Here is an 18,739-nt window from a genome sequence, read left to right on the forward strand (position 1 = left end):
GTGTTACCCAGCTCCAGGTGGTGCATTGTCTGAAGTCTGTTCCTCTCAGACAGCAGCTCTTCTTTTGCCCGTCTCTCTAACGCCTGCAGCGCCATGGCATGACTGTGCCTCTCTTCGGCTAGCGACTGCGTTTGGGGCTCCTCCAACAAATGAACACACTTTTTTTTTTTAGAACCACAGCAGCAATTCTTCTTAAGCTCACAAAAACCCATTGTTGCAGTAAACGCGCACACACACTCACAGACCAACATAATGTTGCCTATTCACTGCGGCACTTTCATCAAAGCTGCTAAATTATTCATCACAGAGAAAATCTATGAACGGGCGCACGTAGGATTTTTAAAAATGACTGTGCATCATGTGCGTACCTGCAGCAGCTCCCTCAGTTTCTTGTTTATCTCCTTTGTGTCTTGGACCTCCTTCCTCAACTTGTCAATTTCAGGATTCACGTGGCAATCATCTCCCTGGCCTGCCTTCTTTTTCTCTGCCTGCATTGGTGACAAATTGGGAGCAAAGGATTTTTAAGGCTCTCCATGCTGTCAAAGTAATCCTGAGATAATGAGTCTGCAGCAAGAATTAAATGGAGATGCCACTTTTGTTTTAGGATGTGCATACTCAAACAGAATAAATAAGCAGGCTTATGGAACAAATTAGAAGAGCCCTCCAACAATTTAGCATCGCACGCCCAAAAAGTTGAACGGATGACATGAAACATCCCGACTTTAGCTTTCTAGAGCGCATCCAGAGCTGTTGTTTCCTACACTTAAAATACAATAAGAGAGACTCTTTTTGCCTCGTAAACACCCACATCTTTTAAAGTCCTCATTCAAGTTTGAAATGCAGGATTTCTGCCATACAGAAAGCTACAAGACAAAGCAAAGGCGTGATGGACACAAAGTCAGGGTCGTGTTCTCAGACTTGGCAAAGATTAGAGTTTACACAACTGTTTTTAGAGGCTACAAAGCACTTAACACAGTTAATAAACTGACCTGGATATGTATCAGGTAAATTTGTATTATGTAAATTTGAAATTTAGCATGTGTGTGACTTTTTACCCAGGCCATCTAACCTCTTCTGGAAGCCAACAACTCCGACATACCCCTTGTGCCAAGGGAAGAGAAGCATGGCCTAAGCTTGGCAAAGGGCTGCTGTCCCTGATGCATCCATCTGAGTGAGTGTGTGTGTGTGTGTGATGGTTAAAAAGCGCTTTAAGGCACAGAAGAATAATGTGGCCTGGAGTAAAAATTGCTTTGAGCGCTCCGTTAGAGTAAATAAATACCATGGCAGAGCGTGTACAAACCATCGCTTGGATTATGTGTCACATTTATTAAAGCAGGAAAATCTACAAATGCCTCCTAGGAACAGCACGTTAGTGGGAGATGAAGATGGGCTTGGGAAACCGAGTCAAATTTCCTAAAAACATTGCAGAGACCACTCTGGAACCTGGAAGGACTGGATGGGCCAGTGATAGGAAAAAGGGGGAAATACAAACTGGTGAAGAAGCAAGTGTTCAAATTGGGAGATTAATGTGAATTGCTTTGCAAAGCCTACAGCTTCTGGGTTATCACATAAAAAGAAAAGCCATCAACAGAGTGTGAGCAGCAGTGAAGAAATCCTCAAATGACTTCAGATCACTACAGACAAGCCAGAACCAATATAGGACTAATATCTCATGGATACAGGCTCAGAGATCAGGATGTAAAACAAGGGTCCCCAATCCCAGTCCCAGTTTAGATGTGTCCTTGATCCATCACAGCTGATTTAAATGGATAAATTACCTTCTCAACATGTCTTGAAGTTCTCCAGAGGCCTGGTAATGAACTAATCATGTGATTCAGGTGTGTTGACCAAGGGTGAGATCTAAAACCTGCAGGGACTGAGATTGGGGACCCCTGATGTAAAAGACCCAAAACAACCGATGACCCTGCTGAGGATGCAAGTGATGCTTTTCTCCATCATTTAGGATGGAAAGCTGAATATTTTTTTGGGTCATTGGTCTGTCAAAACAGGATGATGACATCATCTTTGCCTCAGGAGGGGAAAAAAATATTCAACTCAACTATGAACATTGCAGCAGTTCCATTAAGAGTTAGTCTAGGGCTGTCAAACCGATTTAACTCATGCACAACATTCAGCCCAATTTGATCCCAAGAGGGCTCGACCACTAAAATCATTACATAATAATAACCTAAAAGAAAAGTCATGAAAATTACACTGTCCATATTTACAAAACAGAGATTTACAAAGGGGAAAATATGTATGTATGTTTCAACAACATGTCTCCCTTTGTCTCAGTTTGCTGTCGTTACAAAGACACCAATTCATCATCAATTGAACAAACGCGTCAGCACGCCTCTTCAGCCAAGCTGGTGTGGCAGGTCGTGGGTTTTCAGCAAGAGCTGCAAAGCTGACAATGATTCAGACCTCTGGCTCAGATGAAAAGAACAGTTTGGACAGCCACTCCCATGATCCCCAGCTTCCATAACGGCACTTCCAGCGGCCGAAATCCCACCGTATTTATTTTAACGCTGGATCCCAGCGCTGCTCTGAGAACATGAGTCATGCAGCTCTTTTGCAGGGAATGAACCTTAATTGCACGTCTCTGTTTTTAAATAAATACGCCTGATTCAAGATATCAGCTACGCTGCCAACCCGCCTGATTATTTTTCATCTGTTCAGGCAAAATTTGAATAATGAAGCCAAAGCAGAATGGCAAAACAGCCTGATTACGTTTCTAAAGAGACAATCAGGGCCAAGCATCACAAATGGGTTTCTATAATTCAATTTGCAGAGGGCTCACCTGCGACTCTAGCTCGGTGAGCTGACCCTGCAGCTCAGAGATCTGAGCCTGCAGCTCCTCCTCCCGGCTCTGCCATCTCTGTTCGCTCTCGGCGACGGCGGCGTTCATCTCTATCCTGAACTCTGCTCTGAGACGATCCTCGCACTCCGCCCTGGAGGCATGCATCAGAAGAAAGAGTGAGACACAGCTAACCTACATGCAAAATGACTTGTTAAAATGTCTTCTGGTTATATGCCATCTAACATTGCAAAGCAGTTCCTATTTATTTTTTGCATCAAACATGCAGAGGAGCATCCAATTCCATAAAGCACATAAATATAAAATCGGAGTTTTCTATTAATGCATTGCCATATTAAGATAATAAGATAACCTGTTATACCGTCAGCTGACAGGTCGGTTTTTAATGGGTGTATTTGAATGAGGAGGAAAAAAAGGACATGTATTGAAGGGGGAACTGCGTGTAAACTGATAGTTTCGAGTGATCAAACACATTTAAAATAAATGCAGAGGGCTGGTTTTTGTTTGCGCATATGCTCTAATTGCTGTCGGCACATGGTGAAAAACAGGCTAATAAAATACATCTGTCGGGGAGGGCAGACTAATTGGTGATATTGATTTAATTTTCATTAATGTGCCGACACCGTTTACCAGCTCACACTGAATTTTTTCTGCTGCTACATCTAATTTCTTGCCGTGCGTTTGCTCTGTTACAACACGTTCCAAGTCAATAAAGTTTATTCAAACTTGAAACGAGCTTCAATTCGAGTGATTTCCTTCCTGACTCTGATGTTTCCCAAAGATCATTTAGGTGAGCGGGGGGGCTGATTACAAGCAGACTTTGTAATGGAAGCCTGAGCAGCTTTGGAAGGTCTGTGTTTGATCTGCTACCTGATCCGGTCCTCTGTGTGCTTCTGGTTTTGCTCTAGAAGACTCCTCTCCGTGTTCATCCGGCTCTGCTCCAGGACTTTTTCCTCCAGCCGATGCCTGTCAGCTTTCAGGGATGCGATCTCTCTCTGGTGCCTGTCCCGCTGCCTCTCGGCCTCGTCCTGAATGCGAGCCAGTCGACTCCGAGCCTGATGGAGCTCTTCCTCCAGACGGGAGCACTGCGGTCCACCCGAGGATGGAGCATCGGGGGTCGCCTTGTCTTTCTTGTCTTTATGGTGGATCAGTGACTCCAACCTACAGATCTGAGATCACAGGAACATATCTCTTTCTCTTCACATGTCACAGGAACTACAGCTGATGTTTTACTCTCAGTTAGCGTAACCTGACTTCTAACCTCACTGGTGGCATCTTTCAGTTTCATCCTCAGCTCCTCTCTTTCCTTCTCCATCCTGCTGCGTAGCTCCTCAGCAGCTCTCCTCTCCTCTTCCAAACGCACGCACACCTTCATAAAAACATTCATCCTCATCAAAACTATTATTACATTAGCAAAGCATCTCCTTTTTAACACTCGACCCTACCCTTCTGTCATCTTCTTACAAGTGAGCCTAATTAATAATTAGTAATAATGAAGTGAACATGATAAGAGGGCTCAAAGGGTAGGCAATTATATGATAAAATCTTTAAATTTCTACATTTACTGGGAGCAAAAAACGTCTATTAAATTTCTCTTTTGGTTCAATCTGGGGGCGAGAACTCTCCCTACGGGGGTCACAAGAGAATTAACTGGATCAAAGGAAAGCAGTTTTGCTACACAAACATAATCGTTCACAGATTTTTTCCCACAATCCCTTTCTTTCAAATTACTCTGAAGATATTCAGGTTAAAAAAAGAGGAAACTTTTGTTCAACATCGTCAGTTGCTGACAAGCGACGCAAGCCCAAAATATTTAGAAGCTCTGTTTTAATTAGGCAGCACCCCCGCTGAGGCTCGACTGTGCAACTCAGGCGCTGCGTTTCTGTGAACTTCAGTAACCTGGTTACTGTCGACGCTCCTCGGTGGCCCGAGCCGCGCAAACTTTTTCTCAGGTTTGTGGATTAAATGGGTGAACTTTTGCCTCGACCCTCATGGCTTACGGTATGTGGTTGACTTCAGGCAGGGAGATTTTTACTGTGTTGACAACGGTTTGTGCTCATATCAAAAATAATTACATCCAAAGTGTGACTGAAACTAAAAATAATGAAGGCTGTGTTTTTCGGATTCCACAGCAGGCCGTTTTTAAATTTGAGATGCGAGCAGTGCACATTATAAAGAATCTGTGTCTGGTCCTAATACAGAGCCAGTCTCCTCTTACTTCTTAGCACCATCTCACTGGGTTCCAGTGCAAAATTACTAATGCTCATTTATGATATATAGCCTCAGTTTTTAAATATAGTAGCCAAACAGGTCAGGTCACTAAGTGGTATCAAAAATGTAGCTTCTTTCTCCAGTTTTCCTCTCTAACCTGATTTCTCCTGTTATGATCACTGATGATGTCTGTTAAAGTTAAATGCAGAGAACTCTTTGTGTGCCGACACATGCTGACCTCTTGGTTGGTTTTCTTCTCGGAGCTCAGAGCTTCTTGGACGCCGTTTAATTCAGCCGCGTGTCTCCTCATCACCTCCTCTATCGCCTTCCGCACCTGCTCCTTCAGTCGCTTCCTGTCCTCCTCGGCCTTCTCCGCCAGCCTCTTCTTCTCCTCCTCCAGCTTCAGCTGCACGCCGGCTCTCTCCGCCTCGACCTGTTCGATGTTCTTGTCGAGCTGGGAACGAATGCGGACCCTCTCCACTTCCAGCTCTTTGCGCAGGCGGTCCACCTCTTCCTCCTTCTCTCTCCTCACACGATCCTTGACCTCTTCCAGCTGTCTGTGGTGCGCTTCCTTTTCCTCGTCTCTTTCTCGCCGTATTCGGTTCCTTTCCTTCTCGAACTGATCCCTCTCCTGCTCCCGCTCCCTCCGCAGGCTCTCTCGTTCTTTTTCGATCTCCTTCTGCAGTTTGTCGCGCTCGTCGTCCGCGTGCTTCTGAATGCGACGCAGCTCTTCTGTCTGGGCTCTCACCATCTCTGAGCGCAAACTGGACAGTGCTTCAGCGTGCTATAAACACACAACACAGCACACTCATTCATGCTGTGCTTATATTTTTGTCCACATTGCAGTTTTACCATATGTGCATGTGTGTGCGTGCTACCTGGCGTATCTGCCTGGCGTGGTCGCTGTTGCGGCCGCTGCTCTGCAGCTCCAGCTCTCTGTTCCTACTCTGCAGACGACTCACCTGGCTCCTCAGCTCCTCCATTTCAGTGCACACACACACCTCACAGCCTCCTCGATTCAGCAGCTCCTCTAACACACAAAAGTGATTGATTGATCGTCTATAGCAGAAACAGAATGGATCATCTGACCAGTTCTGACTGAGGAAGGGTTTGAATTAAAACCCATTACTGTGCAATAAATAAAACTCAGAGTGCTGACGGGGTGAGATGCCAGTTTGATGAAACTGTTTGCCTTTGAGCAGGAATGAATAATTTGTTACATTTTCTCTACATATTATGGCAGCGTGAGTGGAAAACTTAATTAACGGCGAGTTTGAATGAGGAATGGGGACGTGCACCTGGCACAGCTTCAGTTTTTGCAAGCTCGCTCCGAGCAGGGCAGGTAAGATTGACAGGTGCGAGAGGCAGACTACCTGCTCTGCTCTGCAGCTCGTCTTCCTGCAGCAGCAGCCGCTCCTTGGCTACAGCAAGCTCCTCTTCAGCCCGCTTGGCCACGCCCTCGGCCTCGGACACACGCCTGCGATCCAGCTCCAGCTCTTCCTCCAAGTCCTGCAAGGGAGGGATAAAGGCCAGGAAGGAGTTTAGCATGAGGGCAATTAAGGTCAGGCGATGCGGAATAGCACTGCATGTTGACAAAAGGCCACGAGGGAATAGAAAAGGAAAAAGAAACAGACGAGAAAGAGAGAGAGAGAGAGAGGCTGACAGCAAATTTGACACAGATGAGGGAGGAGCGAGTGAACACAATCAGACAAACAGAAAAAAAATGAGGGATGAAATGTGGTGAGTCAGGGTGCTGTCTTGCCCAGCTGCGAGCCTTTAATGGTCTGCTGTGAGGACTTACTGCATGTCAGCTCCATGCCAGCTCTCACAGGGCTTCTTAATGCTCATGCGTGAGGTGGTGCAACGAATCTATCCTGCTCCTCATTAGCAGCTAGTTGGCAGTGGGAATAACACTCAGGGAAGGCAGCTTGTGGTTAGACAAGCAAGATGCCTCCCCCACCCCCGCTCACCCTCCACCCCCCAGCTCTGCTTCTACTTCAGTCCCTTCTTTCCCATCAACACTATTAGCTGGGCGCATCAGAGACAGGAAGCTGCAACATTTCAATTTCCCTTCCCAGCGTTGGATTATGCACGCAGGGACGAGAGAAAAGGCGCGTACCTGTATTCGCTCTTGCAGCTTCACTGTGTTTCTCTTGCTCTCGGCTAGCCTCTCCAGGTGACTCTCCACCTCTGCCTCGGCCCTCTTCACCCTCTCCCGCAGAGCGCTGTGCATCCCTTTCTTCTCCTCCTCTTCCCTCTCCTCCCACCTCTGCCGCTCTTCCCTCCACTCCGCCTCTATCTTCTTCCTCATTTCCTCTCCCTCCTCGTTTAGATCGTTCACCTTTCGCTCCCATTGCTCCCTCTCCTCCTTCACGGCTCGCCTCTTCTCCTCCTCCGCTCGACCCCTCTCCTCCTTTAGTGCCTTTAGCTCCTCCAGGAGGGCTTTAATCCTTTCCTCACACTGCTCCATTTTCCTCTCCTCCTCCTCCTTCTTCTTTTCCTCCTCATCTTCTCTTTGCCTATCCTCCTCCTTCCTGTTTTTCTCCTCATCAACGACTGTTTTCTGGAGCTCCTCGCACTTGGCATCCAGTTGCTGGATCTGCTCCTCAGCATTCTCCAGTTCTTTGCTCAGTCTCAGGTTTTCCTCCTGGGCAACACTGATCTGGGCCTTGGCCTCCTGCAGGTTTTCCTGCGCACCCTGGAGCTTTTCCTCAAACTCTTTTCTTAGCTCTGCTTCCGTTTCACGCCCCCTCTCCTCCGCCTGGATGCGGAAGAACTCAAAGTCCGCCTGCACCTGGAGCCACAGAGGACGAGAGAATAACTCACACATATAAACCTTTGGTAGTGACAACTTTCCCTAAAAAGCACCTAATTTTTCTCCAACAACTCTCGGAAAAGCCTTTCACACTTTGTTCCATGCTACAATGACACTTATGCAATAACAAATGCATGCTTGTTCAAAGGTGTTTCACGGTGCTGAGATCTGGGAACTGTACAGACGGCTGGAGCGAACAGTGTGGACACAGACTATACAAAACATTTGTAAAAGGCCAGACTGGCCAATTAGTGGTAACGCTGTGACATTCACACAATACTCAGTATGTGGCAAAACATCATTACCAGCCTGCAATGTCGAGCTCGGGCAACTCAGAGCCGCAAAAAACTTCTTCAAAAGTCACAAAACCAGAAATCAGAAAGAAGCCTCAACATGCAGCAAGCTGCAAACATTATAAACCAAGGGGGGAGACACTGTGTGGGTTTCTTTGACATAGCTCCATATTAGTTATATTAGCTATATAGTTATATAACTATGACTTCTTTTTTTTTTTGCAAAAAAAACCCTAATTGAAACCAAAAAATTGCCCGTTTCTGGCATTTATGGAACCCTTATTCTTAATAGTTAGATCTGCAGTAATGTGTGTTGACACTGTTCGATACTGTGATAACAAATAAACAAATACTATATGCTTATTAGCTATCCATTCACTGCTAACATAGACTCCAGGCACCACTGCTTTTACTGAAAAAATGTTCACATGCTAGGAGTTTATAAGGAATAAAATTATTATTTTCCAGAGGTGAATTTCAGGAATTCTTCTGTAACATTGTAATATTTATGCAAAAACAAATATACACTGCAACACTGCTCACTCAGCAGCCACTTTGTTAGCTGTACCTAAAGAGTGCTGTGAAAATATCCCAAACAACATTACACCATCAGCAGCCTGAACCGCTTATACACGGCAGAAGGGAGCCATGCTTTCATGTTTTCGATGCCAAATTCGGACACTATCGCCTCAATGTCACGGCAGAAATCGAGACTCATTAGATCAGGTAACATTTTTCTAATCTTCTGTTGTGCAGTTTTGGGGAGCCCATGCAAACCATAGCCTCAGTTTCCTGTTCTTATCTGACAGTAGTTGCACCTAATGTGGTCTTGTGTTGCTGTCGTCCTTTGTGTGTGTTCAGAGATGCTCTTCTGCATAGCACCTTCTTAACAAGTGGACATTTAAGAAGTTACTGTTGCCTTTCTATTAGCTTGCAGCAGTCCTGCCATTCATCTCTGACCACTGACATCATGAACAAGGCATTTTCACTTCACCTCACTGGATATTTTCTGTTTTTTGGCACATTTTGTGTAAGGCTTAGAGGCGGTTGTGCGGAAAATCTCAGCAGCAGTAGTCTGATTTAAAAAGTGCCAAAACAAGATAATACTACGAAACTAAAGATGTTAGAGACAAATTTTACTAGCATAAGTGTTATGTTTGTGATTATATAGATGTTATGTCATTTATGCTCATAGGTACCTGTGAGAGATATCATGCAGTGTTTTGACACACTCACATTCTCATAGTTTTTGCACCAGTGGCGCTACGACACTCGTCTGCTCTAAAGGCGATAAGGCTTTCTTTTACTGGCGCATTAATCCTGTTCCAGGTTGTTTGATGTGTGACACTTAGCCTGTTTCACTTAAAAACACATCCCTGTGGTTCATACGTTGAAAGCCTGTCTATGTGAGTCTGGTAGGTTTGTACAGGTGTTTTCTTGTATCAGACCCGCGCTGATCTACATGCTTTGACTCGAGAAAATGACAGTAGGACATGAAAAAACATGACAGATGCCAGACATGCCAGACAGATAACAAAGAAAAACATTTCAAAATAAAAGTTTTAGGTCCCTGTGTGCATTTTTTATGTATTTAGTTGTTAAGACGCTTTTTTGTTTCCCCCCGCGGACTCGATAGGAAAGCCATGTGGGTGTTTACGATTCATGTTGATGTTTTATTGTGGTGCACAGCATATAGATTATGAAGACTGGGTAAAGTAACGGGCTTTCTGAGCGAGGCTGGCTGCCGTAGGTCATGTTAGGGCCAGGTTTGATTTGCTGCCCTCACTGGGAGGTTAGACATTAAATTACAGAGACACAACAAGGACCCCGACCCCCAACCCCATAAACAAGGACTCACACATGCACACACCTGGGCCCCGACTCGCTGCTGCTCATCCAGAGATTCCTGCAGCTCCAGGAGGCGTGTCCTCAGGGCTGACCCCTCCCCTTCGTGGCACGTCTCCATCAGGATCCGGTGCAGCTCGTCGTGGTGGGCGTTGCTCAACGCCTGCAGGGCCGCCTCCTGCTCCTCATTCTTCATGTTCAGAGAATAAATCACCTGGAGCATCAGCAACAAGAGCGCAAAGATTCAAGAGCTGTGCACATTTAAGCCTTCAAGACACAAACACTAAAAATTAGAACGATATTAATCTATGTTTGCTTGTTTGTGTCTTCTTGCCTCCCTGCATTATTTTTCCACTTGAGTGTTGTGTATATAAGGTGGAGGAAGAAGGGCATCTTCTAAAAAGTGATGTGAAAAACATTTTTTTTTAAATGTTCAACTGTTTTGTTTTGTTTCACTGTATTTTTTCCTCTATTAAATGTGCGAGCCATTGTTAAATAAGCATTTTGACTACAGATTAAAAAAAAACATTCACTAAAGCACATGTCCATTAAAAGCAGCAGCTTATCCTCTCTTTAAGGGATACATGACACTTTATCTTTGCAGATAAATGCGAACTAATCACCACTCATGGATGTTTTTAATGTTAATGCATTGCTTATGCTCATCACAGTGTGTTGAGTTCATGCTTCAAACTGCATGCCTTTGACTCCCTCAGTCTTGGAAAGTTAATACCAGACTTCTTTGTGATTATTTTGAGGTGTCTTTTTTTCACTTGCTGAATGGTGCTTGAAAAGTCCACATTTGTATCCACTCGACAGATACGTGATATTAGATCACTTACCTCCATAAATAAACCACCAAGTCTAATATTTTTTGACTTGCTTGGTTAACTCCTCTTTTTTTAATCCACCAAAATCTGATGACTTCAGAATCCATCAAGCAACGCAGCAGAGATCCCAAAGGTCAAGAGACTGAAAAAATGCCCTTTTGTGTAGCACTTTTATTAGTTTTGCAACCAAATGCAGAATATTTGAAACCTGAATGGTGAGTCATTGTTGAGAGATATGGAGCAAATAATGAATTTCCACAATTTGATATGAAAAGATTAAAAATGACCTTGGCCACCTTGTTAAAAATATGCACGTATTGAGAGTAAAACTTCAATATTTTATGAGGGTTTTCAGTCTCATATGAGCAAACCTGGTTATATCCTTATGGCAGCTTTATGCTAACAAATATTACAGCAATACAGTGTTTTATCACGTATATCCTGTTACAGTGATAGAGTCACATATTAAACAGGGGCTGTAATGAGGGCAGGATGTGTATAAACAATCACCTGTGAGCTAAAAGCGAATGTTTCAGTCTGCTTTCAGAAACTATTTCTTCTCCTGGATCTCATCAATATGATGCGGCACCATTGTGATGCCTCACAGCTGGGTTTGAATCCTCTGACCGGCTAGGACCTTTCTGTGTGGAGTGTCGCATGTTCTCTTTCTCCCAGACTCCAAAGGCATGCATGTTAATTTCTAATATAGTGCCATGGCTGTAGCCTGCCTCTCATTCTATGACAGCTATAAGAAATATAAGAATATAAGAAAATTGATGGATGGAAAGTTTTAATAATGTCAGAGGGAGAATATATCCTGATCATCTTGGGCACACAAGGTTGCACAAACCCTCTGTTTGTGAAAGACAGCCAATCAAAAGAGAGTTGGATTAAAGAGAGAGGAGTTCAAACTGGCTGCACCAAGAACCAGCTAAAAAAAATAACAATTTTGTACTGTGAATTATGCAAATGTACCATAGCGGAGACCAAAACTAAAACTATAGAAAAGATGGGAAGGGGAGACAGATCTCCAGCCTTTGCTAACACAAAGACCCAGACAGCCATTTACACCTAGATTTGCTAATTAGCCTAAACATGGATGTCTTTGGACTTTTGGTGGAAGCTGGAGCGCTCAGAGAGAACATGCCAACTCCTCACAGAAAGCCCAGAGGATTCAACCCCAGGACCTCCTCGCTGTAAGGCAACAGTGCTCTCCACCAGTCGAAATAATATTCGACTTTAAATAGTAACACTGACAAACTGTGTGTCTGAGCCACGGACAGTCAGGCTTTATGCAGCGATGCCTGTCAGCATGTATGGAGCCTCCCTTCAACCTCTCCATATAGAGCGCTACTAACCTATGAAATACGGCCTGTTTCTCCCCACTATTCACTTTACCCCCTGCGCCATGTCATCATCTCCTCCTGGTGACCCTGACGTCTCACTTATCCACTTGCAGAGGTGTGTGCGTGTGTGTTTGTGTGGACTCACACGCATGCGCGTACTACATCCGGGAGACACATGGGCTCATATTTTACTCAGACGCCTCTCTGTCTGCAGCTGGTACAGGCCTGCCGGACATTCCCTGTGTCCCTGTCTCTGCCCAATGTGTGTGTGTGTGTGTGTGTGTGTGTGTGTGTGTGTGTGTGTGTGTGCGCATGTCATTAATCCTCTCTCACACACATTTACATTACCTCGACACTGTCAGTCTCCAGTAATCTGTTATGTATTTATTGTAAAGCAGGTTTTGGTATTGGTGTCAAATGTGAGATTTCTCTATCTCCTGTCCATCAGACGCTGGTGGAGTATGTCACACCGATGTGCAAACTTTAGCAGACAGTGACTCATGACAGGGAGGAATGAAGAGGACTCTGAAACGGGGACAGGCTCTAAAGGGGAGGACGTTCTTTGCTGTCCTCTTTGGCTGGTTTGAAAGTGAGAGCATAGAGAAAAAAAGAGATTTAATGAAGGTTATTAGATAATACCTATTAATAATGCAGACCAGTGGTTCCCATCCTTGGGTTTGGACCCCTGAGGGGTTACAAAGTACACCTGCAGACACCTGAACTTTACACCCAACTCTGTTCGTTAACATGCTGTCGAAACAGCCTGCACTCTTCTGGGAAAAGTTTCCAAATCAGAATCAGAATTTCCACAACATTTTGGGGTCTGACTGCCGGGATTTGCTCCCATTGAACTAAAACAGCACACGTGAGGTCATCTACAAATGGTACATGATACAGCCTAGCCTGCAGTCTGCATGGCAATTTATCCCAGAGGTGCTGGACGGTGTCGAGGTCGAGGCTCTGGAATTTTTCAGCACCAAGCTCATAAGCTAAAAGATGTGAAGACTGATGTCTTGGAAACAGGATCTAAAATGGTTACCACATATTCAGATAGATTTAAGAGGGACCTATTAGTAACTTTGCATATTTGCCATATCGAGTACATCTGAAGTATTGACCTACGAGAGTCACCTTTTCATTCCTCTGAAAATTAATCACATGACCTAATCTAAGAAGGAAAAGTGATCAGCCCAAGCTCACTCAGCGATGTATTAAGCAGCTATCGCTGCTTTATCTTTAGAGTTACAGGACAGGTAGGAAACCGCTGATCTAAATCTGTATGACATGTTTGATCTTTATCATAAAAGCAGTGACATCTATGCACTTGAAAAATCCACTCTTGTTCTATTTCATGCACTCGGGTGGGGGTTGGAGGAGGCTTGCTGCTACTCTAGAAGTTTGCTGCCTTACCTATTTAAAGTATAGGTAGGATATTTATATGTCACTAGCATGAATGAGTCACATAAGCGGCTCCGTTTGTCTGCTACCGCTGCGCTTACCATTATCTGTTCATTTTTATTCACGCAGACAGTGGCTGCTGTTTAGCGTCAGCTCACTTTAAGGTCAGATTTAAGGAAACCCGCTTTCACACAGTTAAGTAAAACTACTACATGCCATCACGAACAGTATTTATCGGATTTATTTTAGGAGGTGGGATTAAAGACAGCTTCACACTTTGATTCAGCTCTCTGGGTTTAAATCTTTGGCAGTTTGGCCAGAGAGCGGCGAGAGCCCGCCACTGTAAATTCTGCCTCGAGATCCCCTTATCGATCCTGCCGGTCGATAATGTTATTCATGTGGCCTCACAAGCCAGTGCCCGTGCTCATTGACAGTAACTTCATAGTCAGCAAAGCATGAAATTAATATTCTGTCTACAGTGTAAAGGAGAGCAAGAGACAAGGCAGCTGAAACTGGAGTGAGACGTAGACTTCACTCGCTCGGTGCACAGAGGAGAGGTTAGGCAAAGAGACAAAGCAAGCGTGCACACAAACACACACTCTCTTACATCAGCCGCCCTCTCCCACTCTCACACATACCTCCACACATATCAAAGAGGGTACTGGGTGTGCTGGATTACAAAGCAGGGAACACAGCGCCTAGTGTACACTCGATAGGGTAAGTGCAGGAAACCCAAAGACAGAGTTAGAGCCACCAGTCTGACGTGTAGGTGTGCACATAAGCACACACTTTAATATGCTACTGTTGATCTCTGTGAGTCATGCAGAGACACTACTCCTCTCTCTGTAGTCGCGTTTGTGTGTGTGTGTGTGTGTGTGTGTGTGTGTGTGTGTGTGTGTGTGTGTGTGCATGCAACCTTATGTGAACATTCACAACAGCTGGCCTGACACGGTCAGCTCTCAATTCCTTCCCATTGGCTTCTTTTGCCATGTAAACACACTCCGACGTGCTGCTGTTTTATCTTTAGCAGCACCCATTCAGCCAGGGCAGACTGCTCTCACTGATGGGGGGAGAGGTGTGTGTGTGTGTGGGGGGAATCGTGCAAGTCGGGATGGGTGAGTGGAAGAGAGAGGCAGACGTGAGGAGGTGTGTTAAGTAGAAGCCCATATGTGCGGGTGTGTTTGTGCGTGTGTGCCTCCATGCACACAGAATATGGGTTATTAAATATATAAGGTTACCACAGCTGACCCATTTCCTACTTCCTCTCCTCTGCTCTCCACCCCCCAAACAACTCAAATAAACCATGTGCCACATGCCCAGCATCCCAAAGCTCAGGGGAAACCAAACACACCAAATATGTGTATCGATGATTCTTATATTTCAGCCGCGCTCCGGGTTTCATTTACTGTGGTCGCCCCAGAGCTAAAGCGGGGCTGGCATGGCATGCCATGAAGTTTCAGAGGAGACAAAAACAAGTCCTGGCTTCTGTGGAGGGAGATCAGGGTGGAAAGGAACAGAGGGGCCACGAGAGGCTGAAGGACGGGGCTGGCGAATTCTCCTAACAAGCACAGACACAAGTGCTGACCCCTCATCTGTGTCATCTTTGTTTGCCTGGGCCTGTGTGCATGATAGGAAGTCCTTTTTTTTAAGACACAGAGGTGCATCCACAAGGGAAGATGAGAAGTGCACAGTCATCAGTAACTGTCATAGCTCAACAAGCCATGGGTCATGCCCTGCCTCTGTGAGCATTATTGTGAAGATACAGAGAGGGTGAATCCTCACATGCAGCTGCTGCAGCTGTTAAACTCCCTGATAAACACAGAGAAATGCCATGTTGGTGTACCAAGCTGTTAATTAACTGTGGGGATTCATCTGTTTCACACCACAGTTAATTGATAGCACACCTTTGGAGTCGTTTTTCTCTCTGTTGGTCAGACAAAGAAGCATCACCCTGGGCTCTGGCCCAGCGAGCTGTGGAATTGTTTTAATATCCTAAACGCCCAGATTATAAATTGATGCACGGTGAAGGTAATCCATAAATCTACTGATTGATTAAAATTGCATCAGTTCTAATTGCTGCCTGATGTCTGGTGCTCGGGATCTGCAGCTGTCAGTCACGAAGCTAATCCAAGTTTTCCCGTCGTTATCCCGAGAATGTAAAACGTGTAGACCTATGTACCGACTTTATAGCTTCTATTACCAGCCTGCTCCTTTTTAATTACTATTTATTTATTTATTTTAAACTACGGATTTCATGTGTATTTTCATTTATTTTGACGCGCCGTCCGTGTCTGAGTGTGAGGCAGCCAGCGGATCATCAGTCAGCCTGACAGGAGTGACATCCGGGCGGCGCGCCTCCCTCCCTCTCTCGGTGTCACCGGCGGGTCTTACCTTGGTGAGCTGAGCGATCTTCTTGCACATCTTGCTGTGCATTTGATAGTCGTACAGCTCCTGCTCGATGTTGGAGAACTCTGCCGCAGTCCCGTTAACGGCGGAGCCCGGCCCGGGGGGCTGTGCAGCCTTACCGGCGCCTGAAGCCATAACGAAGCCCCCCAGGGGAACTTCCCAGCCCGGAGGATAGTCAGAAATGATCCCGCCGCCTCGCAGATGAAAATCCCCACCAGAAATCGTGTCAACTTTTTTACTTGCGCATCTCATTCCCCCGTCGGCACACCCTCTCCCGCGAACGGCATCTCGAGTAATCCGCTGCAAAACATTTGGGAGTAAATCGCCGGGGCTCTCCTCGTGCGTTCCCGTTGTTGCCCCCCTCTCCTGCTGCCCGCCCGGTGATCGCCGAGGTCACACGCTGGAAGTCCATCGGGGACGCGCTCGCGCCGACCGACCCTTTCCCTGTTGTCAACGGATTTTTCCCCCTCCTTCTTAGTCTACAGGGAGCGCTGGAGGATGAAGGCGTACAGTCCGACCACCTGTCTCGCGGCAGGGGCGGAGCGGGGCGTGCGTATCCTATGGAACATTACCGGAGACAGCTCGAGAGGCGCACTGCTGCAGTGCTGCCCCGCCCCTACCGGAGCTGCTGTATCAATGCCGATCAGCGCGCGGATGGGAGGTGGAGGAGGAGGAGGAGGGGGTCTCTGGGGTCCAGTCGTGTGATTTTACTCCATCAGTCAGATAAAAGGGAAGCACTGAGGGCAGTGTCAGTTGCTGTGGACTACGAGCACACGATAAACCACATGCTTTGACTGTGGACTGATTTCATTGAAAAAAAAGAACAACTACTAGCACTCACTATAAAGGGTGGATTAGCACAGATGAAGGAACTTCCCACACAGTCATTTGTTTCTTAAACACACTACTTTCCAAGTACACATGCACACCTCGTTGTCTCAAAGAAAACCCTTGCAAGCAAATGAGAGCGCAGTGACTCACTATACGAGTGGACTCCATTTACTAAATATTCATTTCTCCACCTTAAAGGTGTAGCCTGCTCCAGAAATGTGTTGCTGCGGTTTTTCATAGCGTTTGGTGGACTGACAGAGACAGGTTTAAAAAAAAATGCAGCAGAGTGTCAGGATGTAATGAGAGGATCCAAATGCAGGGGCATTAACATGATTTTTTTTTTTCAAGGGTTATAACCGACCAGAGGGAGCTCATGGGAAATCAGAATATGCTTTCAGAACTAAAAATCACTTGAAACTGGTTGAAAATCTAGTGAATTGTAATGATTTTAATGTGCACAAAGGTAACTACTGACAAAAATACAGTGGACTCTTCTTTTTTTAAAGAAATTAAGGAAAGGTACGTGAGAGGATGTCCATCGTTCAAAACCAGGCTTTTAAACCAATAGATTTTACTGCATGTAATATTATTTAACATTATACAGATATACATTTTCAGTGATGTGTTGACGGGGAGAAAACAGTTTTTCCGGTTGTAATTTATCTGCAATTTTTGTCTGTTATTGCATGGATATAATAGCACAATATGTTTGGAGGTGGGGATCAAATTTCAATGTGGTGGGTGCCTCACCCCTTCCCAAAGTGGGCAGGGCTATATATACACACAGAAGACAGAATGAATGACAAAACACAAGGGTCCAAGGTGGAAAGGACGTGGAGAGGGCAGGCAGTCACAACGTAGGATAAATGTGATAATCTGAAGTGTCTAGTTTTTGTAATTGTGTTTAAGGATAGATCATTTTTGGTCCTTGCATCCTTTTTATAAATGCAATGAATTTACAGATAAAGTTGAGCCTGTGAGGCACGTTATCTGTTAAAGTGCTTGAGTTAATTATTGAACACTGTCTTTTAAGTTCAAATCTTCAATTTCTAATGCAAGATTTTTGACATCTTGGCCTTTAAGCTGATGCTGAAGTAAACCCTGATATGATAGGATCAACTCAAATGTGTGTGGTTATTCTGGAGAAGGGTGAGATATGATACCGGAGATAATATGGCACTTTTTCAGATCGGCAGAAAACCTTTGGCTTTAGCTGTTTGCATAAAAAGTGTCACAAATAAGCAACAATAAAAATGAGAAAAATATACAATTCAATTAAACTATCCCTTCACAAAAAAAGCAGTTTTCTCAAGGCGTTTTATATTGTGAGGTAAAGACTACAATATTAGACAAACTCAACAAGCAGATGGTCCTCCTATGAGCACACCCTCGACAATGATGAGAAGAACATCTCCTTAATTAGAGGAGACCACCAGCAAAACCAAGTTCAGGAAGAGGCAGAAATTGACCATTGCTAGTTTGTGGGTGAGCATGGAAAATCTCATTTTTGTTCCCTATTTCCACAGTGCCAGTGAATTATGGCACAAAGTGTACATGATATCAGAAATATACAAAACCAACTTAACCATTATAACATCCTCCTTGTTTAGGCTGCTTGCATCAACCCTTTCACATCCGAGTGTTATTCAAGCACAGACATATACAAACATTTATGACAGAGCAGTTTGGCAGGATAATACCTGCTTTGGCCAGACCTTCTGTGCCACTTTTGTTTTTCTGATAATTTTGTTGGACACAGTTGACTCGCACCGTCTTGGGCCTAAACCTCTCAGTTTCTGAAACATTCCTCTTAAACATTTTTCTACATGTTCCCCAGGAGAGTGTGTGTGTTGCTGTGCCACCTTTATAAATCCAGTTTTGATCTAATGACAGCCCAGTTTGTTTGAAACAAACAGATTATTGGGCCACATTCTTTGGTGGTTCAC

At 45.0% G+C, this 18,739-nt stretch overlaps 1 protein-coding gene across 1 annotated transcript in view; it reads right to left on the bottom strand.

The window, feature by feature from the left end:
* fam184b (family with sequence similarity 184 member B) overlaps positions 1–16,684 on the bottom strand; it is a gene marked incomplete at its 3' end in the record, with an annotated part of 28,334 nt that extends 11,650 nt beyond the window's left edge. Inside the window, exons 1-11 of the mRNA XM_013912909.1 lie at positions 15,948–16,684; positions 9,996–10,196; positions 7,149–7,823; positions 6,403–6,538; positions 5,908–6,059; positions 5,268–5,813; positions 4,080–4,187; positions 3,689–3,987; positions 2,801–2,951; positions 369–488; positions 8–140 (exon numbers count right to left, since the gene is read on the bottom strand). Coding sequence (XP_013768363.1) covers positions 8–140; positions 369–488; positions 2,801–2,951; positions 3,689–3,987; positions 4,080–4,187; positions 5,268–5,813; positions 5,908–6,059; positions 6,403–6,538; positions 7,149–7,823; positions 9,996–10,196; positions 15,948–16,214 — 2,788 coding nt within the window. The remainder of the gene's footprint in view (positions 1–7; positions 141–368; positions 489–2,800; positions 2,952–3,688; positions 3,988–4,079; positions 4,188–5,267; positions 5,814–5,907; positions 6,060–6,402; positions 6,539–7,148; positions 7,824–9,995; positions 10,197–15,947) is intronic.
* Between the last annotated feature and the right edge of the window lie 2,055 nt (positions 16,685–18,739).

Source organism: Pundamilia nyererei, unplaced genomic scaffold (genome assembly GCF_000239375.1).
Source record: "Pundamilia nyererei isolate P.nyererei 1_Seehausen unplaced genomic scaffold, PunNye1.0 scaffold00107, whole genome shotgun sequence".
Taxonomy (NCBI): Eukaryota; Metazoa; Chordata; class Actinopteri; order Cichliformes; family Cichlidae; genus Pundamilia; species Pundamilia nyererei.